This window comes from Apostichopus japonicus, chromosome 8 (genome assembly GCF_037975245.1).
Source record: "Apostichopus japonicus isolate 1M-3 chromosome 8, ASM3797524v1, whole genome shotgun sequence".
Lineage (NCBI taxonomy): Eukaryota > Metazoa > Echinodermata > Holothuroidea > Aspidochirotida > Stichopodidae > Apostichopus > Apostichopus japonicus.
The window spans coordinates 8,526,187-8,550,363 of NC_092568.1; the positions used below are offsets into that span (position 1 = coordinate 8,526,187).

Consider the following 24,177-nt stretch of genomic DNA (forward strand, 5'->3'; position numbering starts at 1 on the left):
TTCAGACAATTTCATCTTGCATGTAAATAGAGCTTCTGTGACACACTGAAACCCAGCTTGAGTGCAGTTGTTTGTCTTGCAAATTTCAAGCCTTACAGTTTCTTTCATAACAGAAATGGCGAAGAAATGCAACAGTGATGAAGATTTCGCTAGACAACTCCAAAAACAGGTGTTTATTTAGTTATGCAGTGAAATGAAGTAAAAAATTGAATAGTTTAGTTTATCCTTTCCTTTAATTGTTATTAGTTATGGCCATATGCCACTCTACACTACAGTAAGCCTAGGGCCTACAGTAGACCTAACTTAGCCCTAACAGTAACACTAAAACTAAGTAACAGTTGTAATCTTGAGTTAGGCCCTAGGCCCTAAGTTGAGTAACATTTCTGTAACTAGCTGCGACCTGGTGTAAGACTTACTAAAATATAACTTATGGAACTTCAGCCTCAATGGGATATTTAGTGCAATAATTCTCTGTAGGCTCATTTATGTCAGTATATACCTGTAGTTAATGCTTCATAATTGACACACCTTCGTAATTAATGCACCTTCAGTTATCACTAGCAACAATACAGCAGGCAACCTAACCTTGTTGCAGCAAAGCAGTGTTACATATTTCATGAGTTTGAATCCCTTTGAGGTATGTGCTGATCAAATTGTGTTTTTCTTTTGGCTTCCGGCCAACACCCTCCCTCTCCCCCCCCCCCCCCCAGCTGCATGTGTTTTTGATATTTTGGTATTTGGAATTGGAAATCTTACTCCCTAAAAATAACCAAAATTACCTCAATATATTACCATTACTCTCTGGGACCTGACCTTTCTGAGCTTAGAGGCTCAGAGCATAGAAAACAACATCCAGAGTCAAAAGTACAGTTAGCTTTCGACGAAAGTGTCAATTTCGGGTATGAAAGAACTTGACACGGCAGACACTTTGTGGTCAAGTTCTGCTCAATTGTATGTTGTTAGGCACAGAACAATAAATAATTTGAAAATTATTGGATTTCTGAAGGACTACACATACAAAAAACGCATACAGTTGAGTGCTTTGGATTTTTCCTTCATAGACATCGTTGATCAAATCCTAAAAGACATTGAAGACTCCCCCCAAACCGTGTGCCGCCCTGTGAAAAAGTTAACTTTCCGTTGCTTGCAAGTGAAGGTTTTTTCTTGTCGCTACAAAATGCAGACAGTAATGAAACGTGATACCTTGTTATCTTTTATCTAGACCTGAGATGGCCATCGCTGCTATGTACACTGTGTTATGGGTATTGAGCGTAGCTGCATGTAGTGACTGTACACTAGTGTCTAATTACCGATGGTAGCAAGCTGTGTGTGTATTTACTGGGTTCCATGGTGGTGTCTAACACTTCTGTTACACCTCATTTGAAACTAGATCAGATTACTGGCATGAGATGTTTCTTTGTGCGCGAGTCTTCACACCCTTTAAGTGCGCCAATTATGAGCCCACCATGGTTACAATAGTTTGTTCACCTTGGCTTGATCACAGAACAGTTATCAACTATGCTCATATGCACTCACCATGCGGGGGAGGCTCTTACCCCATCATCAATTAAATTAGGATGGTGCTCTTGCTTGTTTATCCAACTGTTTGTAAAATGAACATTGCTCTGATGCTTACTTTGAGGTTTTCCAATAAATGTTGGATGTTGATATGCCCTCCCAATCCTCCTATACCCAATCCCCCCGTAATTTCAGATAAAGAAAATGTGAAATTAGGAATACAAAGTAGTTACGCAACCCTGCAGTGAAAGAACAACTGGGGCTAAATCCCACCGCAAAAATTTACAAACCATGGAAGATGCCGTTCAAACGGTGTGATCAACCTGCATTTATAAGAACATTATTTGTAATATGTGAATAATTTATTTGTCAAGGAAATCTTTCTCCTTGTAATGAAAAGCAGTTGGAACCATCAATGTAAATGTACAGTACTGTACATGTGTTTAGTTTTCTCATTTGGTTCATACTTCTTCAAATTGCTCATTCCTCATTTCATCGGGGATAATCCTAAGCAAGGATGGTTGTGGTGAACAATAGATGATGCAGGAAGTGTAACCTTTATCCAAATGAGGCACTTCTTTCCAACGTTAAGATCTTTCACATAGAATGAGCAAATGACAGCAACAAGTAGCGGATGATAGCTCTTGTGGCAAATTGCCAGCCATTGTTTACTGGCAAAACATATTCCCTTACAACCGACATAAGGGTTAAGTATGCTCACAAGTCACAGGTCTTCAGTGAGATACAGTACTCTGTAAGTTGTCAGAAGTCTAAGTTGTCCAAACAAATCAATAATACATAGACTAGACAGTCCTATTAAATCTCTTTGATAATTGGTATAGTAGTGATCATTGATTTCAAGTCTAGTGATGATGATGCATATATATGCCAGCTGTTACTAAGGGATTGTTATATGATTATTTGGTCTCTAAAAACATTTTGCAAATTTCCAGTTTGACAAGGAAGCAGCAGAGATAGATCAACGTGAAGAAGAAGATAAAAAGATGGCAGGAGCCTTAGCAGCTGGTCATGAAATATCCTCCTCGGAAGATGAAGATGACGCAAAGCAACCAGAAACCGTCTCCCCAAAAAATGTGGTGAAAGAGTCACCACCATCTGCATCATATACTCGTACACCTGCGAAGCAACAGGGCTCAAAGAGGACCAGCGACAACGAACACAAGAAAGAAATAGGAAAACCCATGTGTGCTTATGGAACGTACTGTATTCGCAAAAACCCTCAGCATTTCAGGGAATATCATCATCGCAGCAAAGGTAATTTTAATTTGTAATGCCACTTATTGTTTTAGTTTTAAAAGTTAAGATCCCCAGTCAGTTTGACCAACAAGGCTACAAAGCCCTGAGAGGTGAAAACTGGTCGGAATACTTGATCAGTCTATGTTCAGCGAATAATTTGTCCATTATCACATTGCCAAATGCTAATCCAAATGGTGAAGTTGATATACAAGTCCAAAGCTGTATAGCAGGTTTTGTACAGGAACCATATTATTTTATAAGGGACAAAGTTCATAGCCGTCAAAAATGCTTCACAAAATTTGGAAAACTAAAATATTCATGATTATCCTGAATATATTAATAATTCAAAGTACTGCTCTGTTTCAAACTGGAATGGTGGAATCACAATCGGTCAGAAACAGAAAATGTAAATAATATTTTACATCAACAGTTTCCCCAAAATGCCAATGAAAATTTCATCAAATAGTAATGGGATTGATTGATAATTACAGTACAATAATGAAGAGAAGTAGATGTAAATTTCCATCAGTAAACACCTGAACTCCTGAAAAATGATTTCATAGGGGATATTCATGCATGGCATTTAACCCAATAACTTAAAAGCATCGTAATCCATCATACCAAGTTTACAAATACTAAAGTGCTTTGCAGTTGGAAACTTATCTACTGTGGCTTGAACCTGTCATTCCAATACAATGGTTTGCATGGATCCATTTTCAGTATACAGGTGCACAACATTTGTGAACCTAGCCTGTGTGAACATACATACACTGACTTGTTATAGTTTAGTGTCGTTTCACCTACAAAGTAGCTACCAGTTGATTTAATAAAATACCTTCTCAAAGCTGAGCTGACTTTTATGTCTCAAAACACGCAACCATCACTTATTCCTTTATACTGTATGATTATTTAGCAATTAGAACAAAACTCATGCTCCCTTATCCTATCTACTGCATGGTATTAAAATATCATGTGTAGAAAATTGTGATGGTGCCCAGTCACTTAAGGTTATGTTGGGCATTTTTTACCAGCCAATATAAGCTTCATCATGAGGTTTGATTCAACTTAGAAAGGAAGTAGATCTAGTTTAAAGGCCAAGTATTGAGAGGCCTTATTATTTAATGTTTTGGATATGTTTCACTAGTAAAAACGTATGGAAATTGTTACCTTGTAGCTACTATAGTCTGAATTGGTGCACATACTGATTTTTAATGTCTGCTTGATATACATTGCAATCAATTGCTATACAATCTTAAATAATGGTGGCTTTTCATCTCTTAACTTCTTTTGTAAGATGATGATTTAATAAATTTATCTTCTCATTAAAGATTACTCAGAGTCATCAGATCAACCACCCACCAAGAAGAGGAAGATTTTTTCTGACAGATACGATACATTCCAAGAAGTGCTCCAAGATGCAGATCCGTTCAATTTCATGCTAACGAAAGTGAGAGGAATTCCAGATAAATTCAATAACAAACTGGCAGTGAACATCAAAGGTACTGTTCTGTTCCTGGTTGTATTGTCTTTTATGCTTTCCCTTCTTAATTCACCCTATCTCCACCCTATCATCACAACCCTTGATCATATGACCTCCCAGTATGTGAGCACTGTGTGTTCGCATGTCAAGTGGTAGCAATGGTAGTTGTGTACGTAAAAGTTGACATTGGTTACAATTTTAAGAATGGAATTAAAGCAACTGAGATAAAGCCTGACATTGATATGTGGTGTTCATTTATTTATGAGATTGTTTACCTTGGAATCGTTTTAGACATTTTGAATGATGCGATATGTTTATTATTTTGGTTTTGCTATCGATTGCACAAAATATAGAAATTAGATTTGGTACTGCAAGTTATTCTAATACTTCTGCTTAAATCTACTGTAGTGATCTTACTTCCTCTGCACTTACCAAACTTTATAAAGTTACGCCATACTTTCAAATTCAAATCTTTGCAAATATTTTATAGGAATTAGTGTCTTCTGTTGAGGCAGACATTTCACAACACAATTTGAGATGTTTTGTTGCTTAAATTTTATGTAACCCAGAATTCTAAAAAAAAGTAAAGTGCCACTCCATGCTTTTTTAAATTTTGTCTGAATGAATTTGAATATCTAGGGAGTTATGTTGTACAAGTACTTATGTGAAAATTATAAGAAATCATGTAGGCACATTTATAATTAATTACCTTTTTGTTGAAATGTCTATATTAAGCCCAAGATGATTCCACTATTATTTAAATGTTAGAAAATCTTTGAACAGATATATGTAGGAATACTAGATGTAACATCTACTCTTAGCCATTCATGATATATTTTTGATCTCAATTTCAGATATCTTAGCTGTCAGCATGGGAAATCTTGTTGAATCAGCTCAGTTTAATTACATGCATGATATTCCATGGTTAATGCAACAGTACCCTCTGGAGCATAGGTAACTTGTAACCTCTTTCTCATCTTTATCTGGTATTTTACAATTGTTCTAAGCTTGTCAAAAGAATGAGCAACAAGCAAACAATAATCAGATCTTGCTTAATTCACCTAATGCGTAAAACTTTATTTTTGACTGCATTCATAACTGAGCCTAGAAATGTGACCAAGTGCAAAGTGTCCACATCTTGAGGAACTTTTTCGTATAATACAAGTTTAACATTTTGTCCTTAAAAGGAAAGAAGTTTTAATTAATTATGCTAGACATAATCAACTGATCATGCAAATTAGACCCATGAAGTCAAGTGCTGTGGATGTTGCATTAATTTGTTCTCCATAAACGATTCAAAATTAGATCAATGCATCTTTTTTTTTCCATTTTGATTTAAGGGGTTTTATGTGATTTAACAACATAGCACCTGATGTTGTTTGGTTTTGTGTATTCGTATAGTGCTGAATTATTGTTTCAAAACACCTCAAAGCCTTTATGTCTATGTGGAGTAGTATCCCCCTCTCCTTTTAGAGAGTTTGATAAAAATGAATAGTGCTTCATTTCTTTGATTGTTTCTCACATGATGCATTTCATATTTACAACAAATTGCAAGAAATATATACGGCTTATTCTTTAACCTTAGATGCCTTAAACATATTCGAGCTATCAAATTTTGTTTCCTTGTTTGAAGCGTCTGTGAAGAAAACTGACTATTGTTCAACATTTCCTTCAATGTTTATAGAGAAAGTAGAACCCATTTACAAAGCATTGTTTATGATCTTATCTCAATTACATTGCGTAAACAATTAAGGCTATTTATCTTCCTTAATAATTATTGTTAACAATATAAAATTCCTGCTGTTTCCTCCAAGGTCTTCCAAAGTAAACATTCAATCCTTGGCTAACATAGTATTTCAAAGCTTTATAAGAATAATTAATGTATTTTGATAAATGTACCGTTACCAAACTTTGCAGATATTATTTGTGATTGGCCTAATTTGAAAGAAAACAAAAACAGAAATGTTGCTGGTGGTTTCTTGAATGACTTTGAATGTCTTTAACGGTCATCTGAACAGCAAAGTCGATTGTCCAATGTAAAGTACTGTGTAATGGTTCTATAAATTATAGTAGAAAATTATTTGACTTTTGGATAACCTCAAGGATAATTGAATAAGATCAATATTGAGAAGATATTTTTAGTTATGGGACCATCTTGGACAACCCTAAAAGATTAGCCTAGGTACATCACATCTATTCTGCATAATGAAAATGAGTCATGTCGTCTCCATTTCTATGGGTTTTATATATATCATACTTGAAGCACAAAGTGCATGTTGTTGAAGAATGTACAGGTTATTTTTTTTGGTGTAAATGAAAATTCTCTAAATATATATATTGAGATATTAAATAATGGTATTACCTAAAGATTGAAGTATTTGTAATTACCATGATTAAACTTGAAACTTAAAACAAAGACTTTATTTCAAAACCTCCCCTCCCCTCTACCCAACCCCCACCCAACCCTTTCACTCCTTTTCCTTGTACTACAGTAATTTTATTATTAAAGTTCAAATGTGATAGCAACATTGGCCTGTTACAGTAGAAAAATGTAGTTTCATGAATGATTCTTAGTAGAATACTATTGAAACTTTACAGAACCAATTTCTGTTATAATATAACATATAAAATAATATCTGCAAATTTTTTGTTATAGCAAATATGACAAATAAGATTGACCAGAGCTCAATAAATCGTTTCTTTTTCATTCACAGTATTTTGTCCACATAACCGTTTGTATAATTTTTATTAGCATTCACATCTTTCAGCATGGCTGCAGTACACTCTCACATACTCCTGGAAATTACTTGAAACTGGGTATTCGATTCTCTATGAACTGGTCAGTGGATTAGACCAACACCTCCCCTTCCCCTCACCTCCCCTCCCCCACCCTTACTTCCTGGCTATCATTCTAGAAACATCTTAATCAAGAATTGCTTTACATATGTGCATAATAATCACAACTAGTCATGTTCAAAGGGTTTCCTTTCTTGAAGGTCCAAACCTCTATTGATTGGATTAGTCCCACCCCCCTCCCCTCCCCCACCTTTCCTTCCTTGATATCCTTCTAGAAACATCTTAATCCAGAATTGCTATACATATGTGCATAATAATCAGTCATGTTCAAACGGTTTCCTTTCTTGAAGGTCCAAACCTCTATTGATTGTACATGGAGAGGACAGACAAGGCAAGATCAGTCTTCATGAGGCTGCACACAACTTTCCTAATGTCACACTCTGTCAAGCAAAATTGGACATGTTATACGGAACTCATCATAGGTAAGTTGCATCACTCCAAATTTGAAACTGTCATAAATGAAAAAATTTCTGACATTTCACAACAGCCATGTCATCAGGATTTGTCTGGTCACTTGAGTGGAATAAATCTCTGATCAGATTCAACCAAACCTTTCATTAGGATTGCCTATTAAAGGGAAAGCTTCTTTAATAATATTACAAAATGCTCTAGCTCTCTCAGTTTTTTATATATCAATAAACTTGCAATGCACAACATAGGATTTCATGCATTGGTTGTGAGGCATGTGAACCCCAAAATATTCTACTAAGTTTGCAGTTCAAAATGTCATGTGCATTGTCTGAATTAAATTTTGAGTGCTTATTCTAATTTACATATTGTTTTTGGTTGTTTTCTTGATCAAAACAAAAGCACTGGTTTCTACCCTTTCAAGGATGACTTGAGACACAAAATTAATTTTGATATGTTGCAGACCCTTCAACATCACTGATAGCAGTCTAGGTTTTACTTCTAAAACACATTTAATCGTTGAGAAATTACCCTTTAAACATCTGAGGCTCATCAATGAAAGTGGCTGAACCGCTTAGTCTAACACACAGACCATAAAGTTAGTTCCCCAGATATAACACAAAAATCAATAGGAAAAGATCTTTGCCGTGACCTCAAATGACCTGTTTGCAGTGTATTCCAAACTGGTCAAAGGACAAATGGAGTTGAATGTCATCCAAGGTTGCTCTGTTGTTTGAAAGTGAAAATAATGTGTTTTTCATTGAGTTACAGTTTAGATTTTGAGTATTAAATTCTATAAAACAATGGATTAATATGTAGGCCTGCATCGAGGAGCCAACACAGTCATCAGTTTAGCCTTAAAGGCATTGAAGACTCGCTCACAAAGAAATGTCTCATGCCGGTACTTTGACCTAGTTTCGAATGAGGTGTAACAGAAGTGTTAGACACCACCATCGATCCCAGAAAATACACATACAGCTTGCTACAGTCGGTAATTAGACACTAGTGCACAGTCAATAAATGCTGCTATGGTCAATACCCACAACACAGTGTACATAGCAGCGATGGACATCTCAGGTATAATAAGATAACATATAAAAGATAACAAGGTATCACGTTTCATTACTGTCTGTATTTTGTAGCGACACGAAAAAAACTTCACTTGCAAGCAACGGAAAGTTAACTTTTTCAGAGGGCGACACGCCGTTTGGGCGAGTCTTCAATGCCTTTAAAAGGAGCATTCCAGAAAATTTGCATATTTTAAAGGTGAATTTCTTGAATACTGATGGAACTATAAAAAAATCATCAGCTCTAAATTTTTTTGGGGGCTTGGGCTATAACTTGTCTAGACAAAAATTCTGCACTCAACCTTTAAGTACTTTAAATACCAATGGTAAGTCATTGTTAGAAATTATATGATGGCAGCACACAAGTACTCACCTATGAATGTCGGCATGAAAATCCCTTTGATAGCAAGGACAGCTGAAGTTGTTTGTTAGTTACTCTGTGTCTGTCTTGCGTTTGCTGTAGAAGGTGTCTTTCTCAAATGCTAAACAAAATGTACAAGTATTGTTTGCAGTAATATTTGTATTGAAGTTTAACAGATTCCTCAATATGGCTATACTTGACTTGGCATATTATCGGTGCCTGGTTTTCGAAACTAATATGTAGCACCTGCGCAAATCACGTTTAGCTCTGTTTCCCAGGAGTCCCTGCATTAGTTACAGTATATTATTATTTTATGCCCTGAATGTGCAAGATCTTGCACTCTCTGATATTTAAAACCACATCCAGATAATAAGAACAGGAAAAGGACTCTGCAAGGAGCCTTTCTAAAAAAAGTCTATTTTGAATTTTTATTTATTTAAAAATTGATGAATCTGCCATTCATTCAAGTCAGTTTGAACCATGGACATCCATAGGGGATGTTGTAATTTATGCCTTTTGCATCCTGTAAGTAAATACTAAGCCTTGCAAAGCCTGTATTGAATCGCCGGTTTATAGGCTACACAACTGGTGCTTTACAAATTTGAGAATTAGAGTTTGCAAGAAATAATTGCCGGGTAAACTTGGTATTAGATAACTGCAGTCTATAGTACACCGCTATGGTTTCTTGCTTGTTTATAATACAACTTTTCCTTTCTTACTTTCTGGATGTTTCTATAGACATTTATACAGATTTATGGTCGTAATAAACGTCCGATGTTGTAGTCATCTAAATGACACCAGACATGTCGGATGTACAAAATAAAAACTTTATTGTTCAGTGTTCCAATTGATTTGTCTAGTTAAGTTGTGTCCTCTGCTTTTCATTTTAGTCTGACTCTGAAGAATTAAAAGATTAAGATTGAAAAGATTGAAACATCAAATTTATATTTGAAACATACACAGGCTTATTGCTGTAAACCAGCAGTTTTGTTATCAAATAATCTCTGTATGTAGTATGAATGCTTGCCACTAAACACAAAATTTCATTTGCTTAATTATGGAAAAATAAGGCCTTTGCATTCCAATACTGTTTTTTTTTTGCTCTTCCTTTTTCATTTACCCTGAGATTCAAAACCTGTAGGTCTCATTTTAAGGTCAGAATTTGCAGTGTTTGCTGTTGCAGGAACCTGTTGCAAAGAATGTCCCAATTTGTTATTTCTAATTGTTATGGCATCATGCTCATAATTATTGGTCAAAGGGGGGTAAGACAAATCCAATGTGGTCTAGAGTGAGGTGAATTTTTTGGGAAGGACTGAGCATGTGGAAGGGCAAGGAACCACACCATTTAGCAAGTTTCTGGTTTCATAAGTTTGTGAATTGTTTTTCTAGTTAAGTTTCACTCCTTGTATTTACAGTAAGATGATGTTGCTAATCTACACGAATGGGCTACGAGTTGTAATACATACAGCAAATCTTGTTGAACAAGACTGGGACCAGAAAACACAGGGGTAAGCAAAGAGATAAAACTTAGTTGTAGTGAAGCCGACTTTGATGCTTACTGATTTAATCAGCTGACCATGCAGTTATGCTTCGTAAACAAAATTTTATAAATATTTCAGCTCTCTTCAGTCTATTCACTCATGTATCTATTGGAATGTTTTCATTAATTTTAATTAGTATACTAAAAACAGGCGCGTATCCAGGATTTTCAAACCCGGGGGGCGCGAATTACTATCTAAGCGGAGCGCCACCATCGGTTGGCGCGCAGCGTACAAGAAAATTTCTTATTTTGATACCCCCCCAGATCACCGGAAACGGCACTTCTCGGGCTTGAAATGACCAACCAGATGTACACTTTTTGCCTGAGAACCAAGTATTTCCTAATAGTTTTTTTTCCATCCATAACCTTTTTGAAGATTGTCAACCCTGCACACATCATGTTCGACCTGATCGCATCTCCTGTGGGTCTTTGCTTTTGTAGGTGATTCTACGTCGCGGCCCACAATACTCGTCAGCCCCACTTTTCAAGGTTTTAAGCCCCATATTTGTTCAGAATTTGAAAATTCACATTTCTCGTGAATAAACTCACTTCAAAACGTACCCATAATGTTGTACAAAATTTCATCTATGGACAACCAATATAGAAAAACTTCCTTCAACCCTAACAGACCGGTCAAAATTGCACGAGTAGAGGGAAGTGTGATGCAGAATGTTGGTCAGAAATTTTCGAAACTTCAGACACAGTTAATTTATTGGTGTACAAATATTAAAACCTCTTATAATGGCTATTATAAAACTTGGTTGAAGGAAATGAGAAAATAGCAGATATTACCGAAACCGAACACTACACACATAGGCGTAGGAGGCGCGGCGGCAGTGGCGGAGCTAGGGGTATTGGTCAGGAGGGGCGAGAATGGTCTGTAGGGGCGCTTTCGACACTATCTAAGCGGAGCGCCACCACTGGTTGGCGGGTAGCATACAGAAAATTTTTTGAGTAAAGATACTCCCTAGATCGCCGGAAATGACCCTTTCCGGGCCTGGCTAATTTGCAGATAAACGAAGAATAAGGTGTCATCGCCAAATTACACCAACAAAATGTGACAAATGTCAATAAGTAGATGAGAGCGCAATAAAAAAGTCAATAATCTAGAATAAGTAAAAAGTGGTAAAGAGCTGAAAAAGGCGCCAGCAGTCCATTTGAGTCCATCAGGGGGGCATCTGCCCCCATGACCGTATGGACGCTCCGCCACTGCGCGGCGGGGGTGCAGCCCCTAATTCACCATTACTAATGTAAAAAAGAGTTTTGACATAATTGGACCTCCATGCTTTTTTTACATCTACATGAGACATGTCGTTGTTTACATTAGCATCCCGCGGTATACTGCGCAATTTTAACGGAACGTACGGTACACGATGGCATGCGATGTAATAACCGATGCTTGCTTATAAGATATTGACATTAACACGTTGAGTGCGCGCGAAAATTTTTGGTTATTTCTTCAGGCAAGTTGGACAGTTTTGAGGCTTTTCATCCTGGAACGCCATTTTCATGCTCACTGATATGATGTGATATCTGCTGTTTGCGTTACAAATTCAAACAGGCGCGTAGCGAGGAATTTGTCAAGGGAGGGGCGAAGCCTGTAGGCAAATTATCTAAGCGTAGCGCCACCATAGGTTGGCGCGAAGCGTACAAGGAAATTTCGGCCGAAAATGCCTCCCAGATCGCTGGAAATGGCACCACCCAGGACCATTTGTTAGCGCAAAGCGTACAAGCAAATTTTGGCCAAAAATGTCTCCCAGATCGCTGGAAATGACACTTCCCAGGCCTTGTAAGTTGCATCTACGCACTTGCTATTTTGAAATTACTTAGCGATATCATTTAAAGAAGTGCTGAATGGGGGGGGGGCGGGCGGTCGCCCCCATCCCAAAAATCGTCATGTTCCCCGACGACGCTGTTGAGTTTAAGACCAGCCACAGTTGGTTTCATAGCAAAATTATACACACGCGTTATGATAGACCATATATAGTATATATATAGATCATTAGTGAGAGAGGAAATGGAAACGTTAAAAAATGGAGTTGTCGGTGTAAGGGGTAGGGTGAGTCACACATTTACGAAATCATTGATCCGTCACTGGCTACCCTTCAGCGCTGTAATGATGTCACTGTTCTTCTTTCTCTTCCCGATGTCTTCGCGTTTTTCTTTTACTCCCTCCTTTTCTCCTTTTTCTCTCTTTCTTCATTTTCTTTTCCCTTCCGTCCTCTCCTCCTCCTCTTTTTCCCCCTTTTTTTCCTTTTTCTTCTCTTTTTTTCTCTCCTCTTTTTCTTACCCGGGGGGCGCGCGCCCCCAACGCCCCCCCTGGATACACACCTGAATAATACAATTTATAATGTGCTATTATCCAGAAAATGGCATTCGTTCAAGGCGTCGTACCAAAATAAATTGTGACACGGATGTAACTATGGTGAGGTTAAAGAGTTCCAAAGCTTAATAGGAGTTACCAATGATAAGGAAGAATCATAGAAGCAAGTGAGCGATCAAGCAGGAGTTAGTGTAAATGTTTTAAAATACAAAGAGGAGCTGTTAACTTTTAATCAACCCATCCAGGTCTGTCTGGTTTCAGACTGCAATGGTGACTTGGCCTGGGTGTATCAGCTATGAAACTGTTGTATACTTTTGACTTTTTTCCCTTCCAAAATGACAGACAATCCCGAAAGGTAATATACCTCTTGTGATATAAAAAATGCAACTAGCTGACAAATATGTTTTGTATTATAGTTTATTTGAAAGAATAGAAACGTTACATTACAAACCCAACCATCCGCTTAAAATGTCCTCAACTATGAAATAGTGTGCACTGTGTTGAATTATGTATGTCACACATCTAGCCAGGGTTCTAAGAAGAAGTGGCCATCTACAAATATATATTTCTGTTACTGCTACTTGTCATTTAGCCTTTGAAGAAGATCCTGCTAGGATCGAAACGTCAGGCCAACTTACTTTTACACATTATATATATTTTAGACGGTTTACTTTGGTTTATGTTGTAAATGTTGGATACGTCATATTTGTATTACAGGATGACAGTAGGCAGAATTATGTTAGTGCTCCTATGTCATAATCCAACAGAAAAATGAAAAATTGATTGTTAGTATTTCAACACCTTTCTCTTTCAGGGTATGGATAAGTCCTCTCTTCCCTAAGCTTGAGGAGGGTGAACTATCCCTGGATGGCATTACAGCTGACTCTGTTACCCATTTTAAGAGGGACCTTGTGGAATACCTGTCCATGTATAAGTCTATTTCACTCATGAGATGGAAGAAACATATATTACAACATGACTTCACCAGTGCCAGGTGAGAAAGGTGGAACAATTGTTCAGGAATCAAATACCAAAAAATGCTATGTAAAATGGTGTAGTTGCTATGCAACAGAGAAGATGTATATTGGTATATATATCAACAAGCACACCTTTTGTCAAGTTTTGGGAGAAACAAATATCAATAAACCTCAAATCTGCTACACAAACTAAAACTGCTAAAGTTATTTCCTAATAAAATAAAACTGTTAGCAAACTGCTTATCCATTACAGAGCCTGTGTAGGAAAATGTGTAAAAGTAAATTGGTAAATTGACGTTTCGATCCTAGCTTTAACCTTTGAAGAAGATCCTGCTAGGATCGAAACGTCAGGCCAACTTACTTTTACACAAAGTTATTTCCTGGGGTTATTTGCCTACTAGTAACAGTAGTCAGAGAATATCAAGTGTCCAGGGGAAGGGGGGGGGGAGGCAGGAGAGGGTTGGTGTTTGGGCTGCGTGAATATCCGGGTAGCTGCCTCTCTGATTGTGTTTGGATTGACCGGGTGTTACATCATTTGAATCATTCTACAGTTAAGCTTGCATGTGATAAACTCTGCAACTGTAGTCTGTAATTTGGTATCTACAGTGCCCCTAGGCTTAAAACTTGTCAGCATCTATGAGAACCGTCAAGCAGTTATTAGTCAGTGGTCTGCAAGTGTGAAACTTTGGTCTTGAATCAATACCAGTCATGTTTTTTTTTTATGGTAGGTGAAACTGCTGCATTGAGTGAACAGATCTAAACCGCTGTCATAATGCATCAATATGCAAACCCTCTCTGTCATTAGAGCATTGCATTGTATCTCTACAACCTTGTACAGTAGCTCTCCCGTAGGTAAAGTCTTTATCTCCAGGTGGTCTAGACATCTCAGGAAATGTTGTTATGTCTATTTGCAGAGTTTTCTTGGTAGCCTCCATTCCAGGAAGACATACCAACGATGCTAAAAGTAAATGGGGCCACATGAAGGTCAGAAAGGTAACTAGGAGATTATTATTGAATAATATTAAGAAGTGGAAAACTTTAACCCCTTTTGTATCCTTAATCATTCTTCCTCTATTTATGATAACTTTTATGTTGAAAATTTTTTTGTTATATTCTAAGACAGTCATAAGTTAAATGTAACCTTTGCCGGATTTATCAGCAGAGAGTCTTTGAATTGTTGTTGTCACATAAGATTGTAACTTATGTTATATATTTTTAAGATGAGAAACCTAAGTCACTTCTCAGACTTAAACAAAAAATTCCCTCATTCGGTTTCTATAGGATAGTATTAAACTTTACAGAAAACTGTCCAATGGTATATGAATGTTTCCTTTGCACTTTTATGCTCTGCCTCCACCCATTTGAGGGGGGCGGGGGATTAGGCTTTGATACGTTGAAAGCTTCTGTAGGGGATTCATAACTTACCATAAGTTTGTAAGGTTTTAGATATTTGGTGGAGCAAACTGGAATGAAAGCAGTTTCTCCTTTTATTGCTCAACAAATATCTGTCTGCATACTTAGAAGGTTTTATCTTTTACAAATTGGAGTAAAACTTAAAAAAAATCAACCAAATTATTGCAGTTATAAACAGTAAACACACTAGTTTATAGTGATCTGTGTGTTTGTCTAAATAAAACATCCTACTTATTGTTAATGTTTACATTTTAATGTAACATTCACATGAGATCATGGTGAAGTACTTCCTTCCTAACCTTTATCAGTTATTGATATGAAAAAAATAGTAAAACTGCTGTTTCCTGCAAACAAAAATCAGTGATTCATAAGTTTTCAGGTAAAAAGTGTTTTTTTTAATGGATCTATAGAGAGCAATACTTTAAAGCTACCACCCGCTGATAAATGTTGCTAATCGAGGAAGCATAGGTGAGGTCAATTACTTTTTACTTTTTTGTTTTGTTTTTGCAGGTTCTTTCAAAGCAAGGTCCTGACAGTGCTATGGTTAGAAACTGGTCTGCGATTGGTCAATTTTCGAGCGTTGGTTCCCTCGGGGCTGATCAGACCAAGTACCTGTGTGGTGAATGGCTACAGTCAATGCTCTCATCCAGAGGAGTATCAACCCAGTATGCATCCAGAGATGTCTCAACTAAGACACTCAAATTGGTAAGTTGGTCTCAGTTTGAGTTTGAGTGTATGTCCACAACAATAAGAGAGGAGTAGTACAGAGTCGAGATAAAACAAGGTGGTGGAGGAGGACCGAGTACGAGCAGTCCCCCTTAAACAGTTAAAACATTACAGATAAGCAGAATACAACAATAGAGGAAAAGAACAAAGAAAAAAAAAGGCATTTGGTTAAAGGAACTCTCTGGTGGTAGACAATGTAAGAATAATATTGAAAAGGGAAACATTCCACATGGTCAATTGAAGACCCCCCCCACCTCAATATCTTGTCCCTTGCCCAGTTTTATTGAATGGGTTCAAGTAATTTCGTGAATTTGGAAAAAGGAAATACATAAAACTATTTATTTTCAAACAATGGAACTTTGTTTAAGTGGCTTATCTAACGGACCATGAAAAATGAGATGGTTTTACCAAGCTAATTTTGTCAAGAACGTTTCATTAAGAAATTAAAGATCGAAAGTATCCAAAAATTTATCAAATTTCATTCATGTATTTCTTTACCCATGCCTCTTGCTTTACACAAACTTCGTTTAAGCGGCTTATCTGACGGACCATGCAAAATGAGATGGTTTTACCAAGCTAATTTTGTCAAGAACGTTTCATTAAGAAATTAATGATGGAAAGTATCCAAAAATTTATCAGATTTAAACAATTAATTCATGTACTTCTTTATGCCATGCCTGTTGCTTTACATAAGCCAATGAGATAACGCAGTGTAATGCATATTCATTACCAACGAAATTCTCCTTGCTCGAAGAACAGCTGATCGTCGATGTGACTAGCAGACTACTGACAACAGTAGTAAATGTGCAAAACCTAGCCTATAGTCACACATAATACTACACTTGGTATCACATACCTTCCATTATCTTCACAGTCTCTCTCTGACAGAGCCGAATAGCCTAACTATATTAGAACTAGGTCTCTGACTAGGCTACCCTATTATACTAAGACATAGGCTACTAACAGTTAGCTCAGGTTCCACCTGACGTTCAATGAAGCTGATCAAAGGAACACTGACTTACCATCTTTATTGTATATTCAATTCAGAAATAATCTCACATCCAAGGTCCTATGATATTAAAATAGTTGTCCGGTGATAAAACCTAACGTAGAGGAAGAATTTAGTCAAGAAGAAAAAAACCGATATCACTACTACATCCTTTTACTATTTCACAGGATTAGTGTATATCCTATTACTTAACAACGCAATACCATGCTGATGCAACCACGGAACTAAATAAAAACTTACAGGCCATGAGGCAGTTAGTTTTACAAACACTAATGTGGGAGAAGCTTGCAAGGATTTATGGATTACAGCTTCACATCGGGTGGCTTCCATTCGACATTTTAACTCAAATTTAGAATCGAAAATGAAGCAGTGTGCATTTGTTACACCGGTGACACCGTTGCTGTTTAGTGTTGCATATTCATTACTTAACTCGAATCTAGGCGTGGTCTAGCTCTTATAATGTGAACCATTTTTTCAAAAAATGCTTTCAAAATTTTTCCGTCTATACACCGGTTTCGTTAGTTTTAACAACTATCACTGTCGTCTGCAGTCGTTGAATGACATATTTTATCCATGAACAACATCGGTGGTAAATCTAAAAATAAATCACTTTAAACCTGTTATTACTGGCTATTAAACCTTTCCTTACTCCAGGAAGTGGTCTCACAGTAGGTGGTCTGCAAAGTCAGCTTCAAAAGCTTAACTTGGGATATTTTAATCTTCTCGTTGGTTATCTTTGAAATATGATACATTCATCAAAATACAACTCATTTGTAGAAACTGTATTCCTCTGTGAATAAATAATTTGCAATGTTAAAGAAAAACAATTACATTTTCAGCTCAATTGCATTGATGATATCATTGAAAGTGTTATGAGGATGTGGTTTGGGCCTATTTGATGCAAAAAAGTTTCCAGCAATATTTATAAGCAAACAGCTGCCGCCACCAGAAGATTGCTTTTAGTTGAAGTCTATGCATTGGCAGAAAAGTGATTGGGGAATTTTTTACAAAACTTTGAAAGAGGAGAACAGGATTCAACCCAGTGGCCACATGTTTTTGATTCCTGTGTTGCACCAACTGAGCAATCAAATGATTCCTTGGTGTGGTCATGCCTGTTAACCTTTCCTGTTGCTCTAGTGATGGCTGTCAGGAAAGATAGTATCTTGCATGTGCTTCAAGTTTTTGTTTCTGTAATCCCCCAGCATGATAGGGAGTCTATGAGTAAGCTGGCAGTATTGGGATATTTATTTAAGTGGGGTAGCAAGGGTTGGGGAAGAGTGGGGGATCGTCTTGGCTTCAACTCAAGTGCCAATGTCATTTGTAAGCAAGTTTTCAAGGGAAAAGTGAAAAATATGACACAATAAGTTCAAAATGTCTCTCCAACAAGAAAGAAGATAAACTTTGATATTGATTAGCCTATCATGTGGCTTGCAATTTCTGTTGCCTTCATTTCCAAATTCAGGGTTTATATTGTTCTTTGTTACAGATCTTTCCAACAATTGATAATGTCCGTACCAGTTTAGAAGGCTACAAGGCAGGAGCATCTATACCATACAACATACAGAATGCAAGAAGACAAGAGTACTTCCACACATTCCTACAGTAAGACCAACATTGCCAGAATATCTTTCTTTCTTTAGATCGGGGTTGGGGAGGGTGTGTTCTTTGGCTTAAATACTGCATATGTCCGTATCCAATTCATATTTATGCAATACCTCTTCATAATGCAAAAAGTAATTTCAAATGCATGCGAAATGTGAAGGAGAATAGCAAAACAGTGAATTAGATATTGTAATCATATATGTAAAAGTGTATTTTACAGAGGGGTAACTTTAAAGTAACTTGAAACAACAAGTACATTTGGTAATTCATTTTGAGTCCATTGTCACATTGTCCAGAAGTGAGCATATATGGACATTCCATCATCCTTAACATTATTGGACTTTATTAAATATTTTTTCATTTCAGTAAATGGAAAGCTAGTAACAGAGGCCGTTCAAGAGCATCTCCTCATTTAAAGTCATATTCACTCCTGTCTCCCGATAGCAAGAAGGCCGCTTGGTTTATGGTCACAAGGTAAGATCTGTCAGATTTAGTCAATATATGAAGAAAACAACTGTAATCTGTAGTCTATTTGAAATTTACAACCTCAAATAAGTTTCAGGTATGAATTGCAAGTGGTGTTAACATTTCGTGCCTTCCGAGGTAGAGTGGACAGGACTTCTTTCTTCTTTTTTTTGGCCAGTGTGAAAATGTAAAGAGATGTAAACATTGACAGACTTTTTGTACGAGACAGACTCCTCGTGTCGTGGGCCATTTGCAAATGTGCACTAGGGTATAACTTCTTTCATTGAGCAATTTCTCTTTTGCTGAATTTGCTTTTGACTGATAAAAGAGAAACATGGTAAAAGCATCCTCTTGAAATTTACATCCAATTTTTTGTAGTTCAAAGTAGGAATTAATCGCAATATAAGTGAGTCATTCCATATTAAAGACAGGTATCTAATTTGTGACATTTTGTAGTGTTCTTGTAACAACACATAATCAACTATATATTACCATGGTCTGTAAAACGGAAATAATGTTATTTATAGGGGTTAGCCACTCTAATGTGAAGTACCTGCTTCGCTCAAAAGTCGATGACCTTCGCATTGTTTGTTTATGATAATATTAGGCTCTATTTTACCATGTAAATGTTATACTAGCTGATTCACAATGTGACAGAAACACTAAAATTGTCACAAATTTGGATCCGTTATTTATGAAAATGACCTCTACTCACCACATTCATAAGTATCGTATTAATTTTACAAAATTAGAGCTCGACCAAATTCAAGGTCATTGTTCAAGGTCATTCAAGGTCTTCATTCAAAGTCATTATTCAAGTTCATTAAATTCAAGGTCATTAAATTCAAGGTCATTAACAATAGAGTGAAAACTAATTTAACAAAATCTTCATGTAAGTTTGCAATGATGACATTACTAAAAGTCATCCATACTTGCATTTAAAGGTGACTGAAGTGTTTTTTTTGTGGAAATTTTATCGAAGTTTTAAGGAAACTTTTTTTATCAAAACCCTTTTTTCATCACAGTGCTAACATGTCGAAGGCGGCATGGGGAATGCTAGAGAAGAATGGAAGTCAATTGATGATCAGGTCTTATGAAATTGGAGTCCTCTTCCTTCCTCATCTGTTTGTGAGTATTTTCCTCGAAAACAGTTTTGGAAGATTTCTAGAAGAGACTTGAGCTCTTTTTGTGGAATTGGGAAGGGTGGGGGGGTCGAACATGAAGCCAACTTTTCCATTTTTAACTGTATCATGTCCACTGTTTGGGATTTGACTTGAAATACTGTGAAAAGATATATTTTAAGTAATAAGGAACCCCTGCCTCCATCCCTCCCAGCTACACCTCAAATATTTTTGAAGTAATGTCTTAGGGACTCTATCAAAGCTAATTTCAATGGCATTCTTAAATGTATTTTTGTCCTTAGAAAATTTTTTAACCTGAGGGACACTTCATTTCAAAATAAATCTCGTAGAATGTGTGTTAAATTTGAATTTGTCTTAATTACTAATTATCATTTGCTCTCATCACTGCTTGTCATTTTATCTATATAATCATGGCTTGCTGAAGCTTACATCTCTTCTATTCATTCAAAACATTTCAACATTTCAATTTATGGTTTCATCTCATTAGCACTCCATTTTTGTTTTAAATTTTTATTCAATTTTCAATCAAACCTTTCCATATTTAGAAAATATGTTTTGCAATTAAATCTCCAACAATTGGCAAAATGTGAGAAATTATGCATTTTAGTGAAATACATTTTTTTTTTTTTAGGATGAGAACTGCAAACAGTTTTCTGTCTCTGAGGAAGAGAGTTCAGAATCATGTCTTCACTTCCCTCTTCCATGGGATGTGCCTCTGGAACCATATACAAAAACAGGTAAGATGCCAAAAACGTCAGTTTAATATAGAAACCTTTTTATATCATTTTTTCTCTAGTACAGCAGTAAATGTTGGAAGGGGAAAACTTGCCTGTTCCCCACCTCCCCCCCCCCTAATTTTTTCTGTTCCCTTTCATGAAGTAGATTTGTCACTTCGGTATATTTCAGCTTTTTGTCACATAAGTTGTTCAAGACTAACCACTCTCTTGTGTTTAGTATCAAACTTTTTGTTGATTTCATTATATATTATCTTGTTTCGACAAAGCCTTGTTTCTATACTTGTATTTTATCAGATGACTCTTTCATAGAAATGTTACCAAACACAATTATATCAACAGAATCCTCTCTGCCCTCAAATTTCTGCTGACCTTGCACCCTTACAGCCTTTACAATCCCCCCCCCTGCCCACCCACCTTTCTCCCTTACACACACTCACAAAAAATTAAGTACCCCACCCCACATGCAAACCTTTGCATGAGTTTTGCATATTTAATGTGTATTTTTTTAAGAAGTTCAGGCTCTATCTACTAGCTTCCAACATTCTTTACTAATATTGTTACTATATAGTATTTATGTATGAATATGTATAGATCACAAAACAGTAACATGTGTCAATAATTGTGTCTGTACTGTAAAAAATGTCAATGTTATGTCATTTTTCCTATTACTATGTGATGATTCCACTACACTGATCACATGATAACATGAAACAGTATTCACAGTAAAAGACCCAATAAACAAAACAAAAAACAGACAAAATAATGCCAAATTCAACCCAATTCTTGTTTATCCATTCAAAAAAATTTAATCTTTTCATATTATTTTTATTACACTTTTGTTCAGTTTCCTCTGTTGTGTTTTCCTTAAAAAATAAAATTTAAAAAAAAACATTTTTATGATTTAATTTTTTTGTTCGTGTGTTATTGCCTCAAATTATTATTGTTGAAATTTTACTTAACTTTTCAAAGTATGGCTTTTTTTCCTACTATTTATTAACCTTTTTTTGGGGTTTTTTATTCCGTCGCACTTTCCGTGAAGGTCAAATCATTGTTACATGTTTAACAAATTGTTTGAAAATGTGCCATTCTTCGATGTTGGAACTGGGTCATGTTCTTTCTCTGACTCATTTCTACTAAATCACCGCTTAAACAATTTCTTTTTATTCAGCAGACATAATACAATGTGGAGTCCATTAACTTCATATGCTTACTTCCCTTTCTTACTTGTACTAACAGCCTCTAATTTGGTACAACAAAAAGCTCATATAGACTTTCAACTTATTTTACTGATTGTCCAACCTGCTTCCAACCTAATTTTCCTCATTTGCAGAGAAAAGAAATATAAATGGGTCAAGAAAATGCTACCAAAAACACTTGTTGATTTAGTCTCTAAGTTGATTAGAGCAAAATTAATTAAAGTAATTGCTACTTTGGCTTTTTAGAAGTATGGCTTCGGTTCCATTGTGTGTTGTAAATAATAGTGCACAGGTATTTTGTGAGCATTTCAACAGGGAATTTAACCAAAAAGAAAAAACACAAAATGGACAAAATATCAATGTTTGCAATATGATTTGCTGTTTCTGTGGCTTGCGTTGGTCAGTTAGCTGTAGAAAGCACTGCTTGCTAGTCATCCAATTCTCCAGTAGAGCATGACCTGTTCACTACAGTGGTGTAGTATGGCTATCGTAGTAATATCCTTAACAACCGCTGGTCACCTCTAGAAGGGTTTTCCTTCCTTCAGAAGTGCAAGCTCATGAATAATTCATGAATTTACAGCAACGTAAATAAAACCCAAAGACTGCCTCATTGTCGAATAAAATAGGGTCATTATCTGCATGCCTCCAAGTCAAGGCTTTCTAAATAAAGCGAAATTATCTGACTTCGTCTGCATGATAGTAACACTCCGATTAATTGCCATGTCGGATGTTAATTAGATTACAAGCAACTTTGGGATTTCGTATGAAAGCTGACAGAAACTTTAACATTCAAAATGTAAGCACAGACAGTCACTCTACGTATTATGAATAGTGCCAACTGTCCTTATACTATTCAACAGTCTTACAGGCAGGGTTCACCCCCTCTGCACCCCCCTCCCCTGCTACCGCCCAGACAATACATACCCCAAGGAATTATGAATTTTGGAAGTTTATTCATAAATTATTAGATATTGAATCATGAATATTGACAAAAGGGTTAGGGGATATTCAAGTTTTATGGGTTTTTACATTTTATGGTAGTTGTTTCTGGAAATTAGGCCATTTTTAGTCAGTGAAGTGCCTTGAAGGCTTTTATATAGTTATTCTCTGTACTTTTTTTTTTTTAATATTCTAAAATTTCTCACACTATCACTTGTTCTCTTCAATGATTATTGACCATTTTTTATTAATTCAAGAGAAGTCTTTCAGATCTCTCCTTGAAACTTGAATTTATTTGTCTCCCACATAAATATTATACATTTGACCTTCGTGAAAGTCATGTCTGTTCTACAATGATGTCAATGAATTAGTCAAGACGCTGTCATATTATCTATAAGTTTTCTTTGTTTGTGTGTTTGCTACTAATTTTGAACGAAATTAATCGTGTCAACTTTGCAAAATTGAATATTAAAATTTAAAAAGCATTTTGAGAAAACCTACTATGACTATCATATTAAAAACCAAGTCATTTAAGTTCAAACAAAGTGACTATTTTGTAATAAAACAAGGATTTATCCAGACCCATCTTATGGAATGAATAAAGTTAGTATGAAGATACTGGGTTTGTTTCCCCCTATAACCAAATGAAATGTTTTGGTTTACATAAATTGATAGTTAACTACCCACGATTGAAACAAAATTTTTGTTTTATTGATAACTGTGCGTTTATGAGCTGTTTATTGATTCATGCCGTACAATTAGTAGAAGCAATTATTAGCAGATTTCCGTATGGCACCCATCAATGTTCATCACAGCCTGCCCCCCCCACGGACCCCCCCCACTCCTCCCATATCCCTCATTTAATTGTTCAGGCAAAAATTTAATGCTGGATTCTTCATTTTAACTGAGTTTCTAGTTAAAAGATTGTCAGGTTTACTGTGTTTTAAAGAGTCGTTTCATAATGCAAACTTGAGAGTTGGATGCCAAACTTGAAGCTCAGATCATATTATTCAATCACAAATGCACATCTGAATTTTGAACCCCTCAGTATTCACAGGGGCGTATCCAGGGGGGGGCGCAACAGGCGCGCGCCCCCCCTATTGGCCGTCACCAAAAAAAAAAAAAAAAAGTTTAGCAAAAAAAAACAAAAAAATTGATGAC

The 24,177-nt window shown here is 36.2% G+C and overlaps 1 protein-coding gene across 1 annotated transcript in view; it reads left to right on the forward strand.

Annotated features, from left to right (window-relative positions):
- The first annotated feature begins 9 nt into the window (after nt 1–9).
- The window catches only part of LOC139971231 (tyrosyl-DNA phosphodiesterase 1-like), a 28,630-nt gene continuing 4,462 nt past the window's right edge, over nt 10–24,177 (forward strand). The window contains exons 1-13 of the mRNA XM_071977513.1: nt 10–169; nt 2,472–2,793; nt 4,104–4,274; nt 5,110–5,209; nt 7,402–7,533; nt 10,363–10,455; nt 13,625–13,804; nt 14,702–14,780; nt 15,711–15,905; nt 18,422–18,537; nt 18,904–19,011; nt 20,028–20,130; nt 20,776–20,881. Of these exons, the coding sequence (XP_071833614.1) occupies nt 116–169; nt 2,472–2,793; nt 4,104–4,274; nt 5,110–5,209; nt 7,402–7,533; nt 10,363–10,455; nt 13,625–13,804; nt 14,702–14,780; nt 15,711–15,905; nt 18,422–18,537; nt 18,904–19,011; nt 20,028–20,130; nt 20,776–20,881 (1,759 nt within the window). The 5' untranslated portion in view covers nt 10–115. The remainder of the gene's footprint in view (nt 170–2,471; nt 2,794–4,103; nt 4,275–5,109; nt 5,210–7,401; nt 7,534–10,362; nt 10,456–13,624; nt 13,805–14,701; nt 14,781–15,710; nt 15,906–18,421; nt 18,538–18,903; nt 19,012–20,027; nt 20,131–20,775; nt 20,882–24,177) is intronic.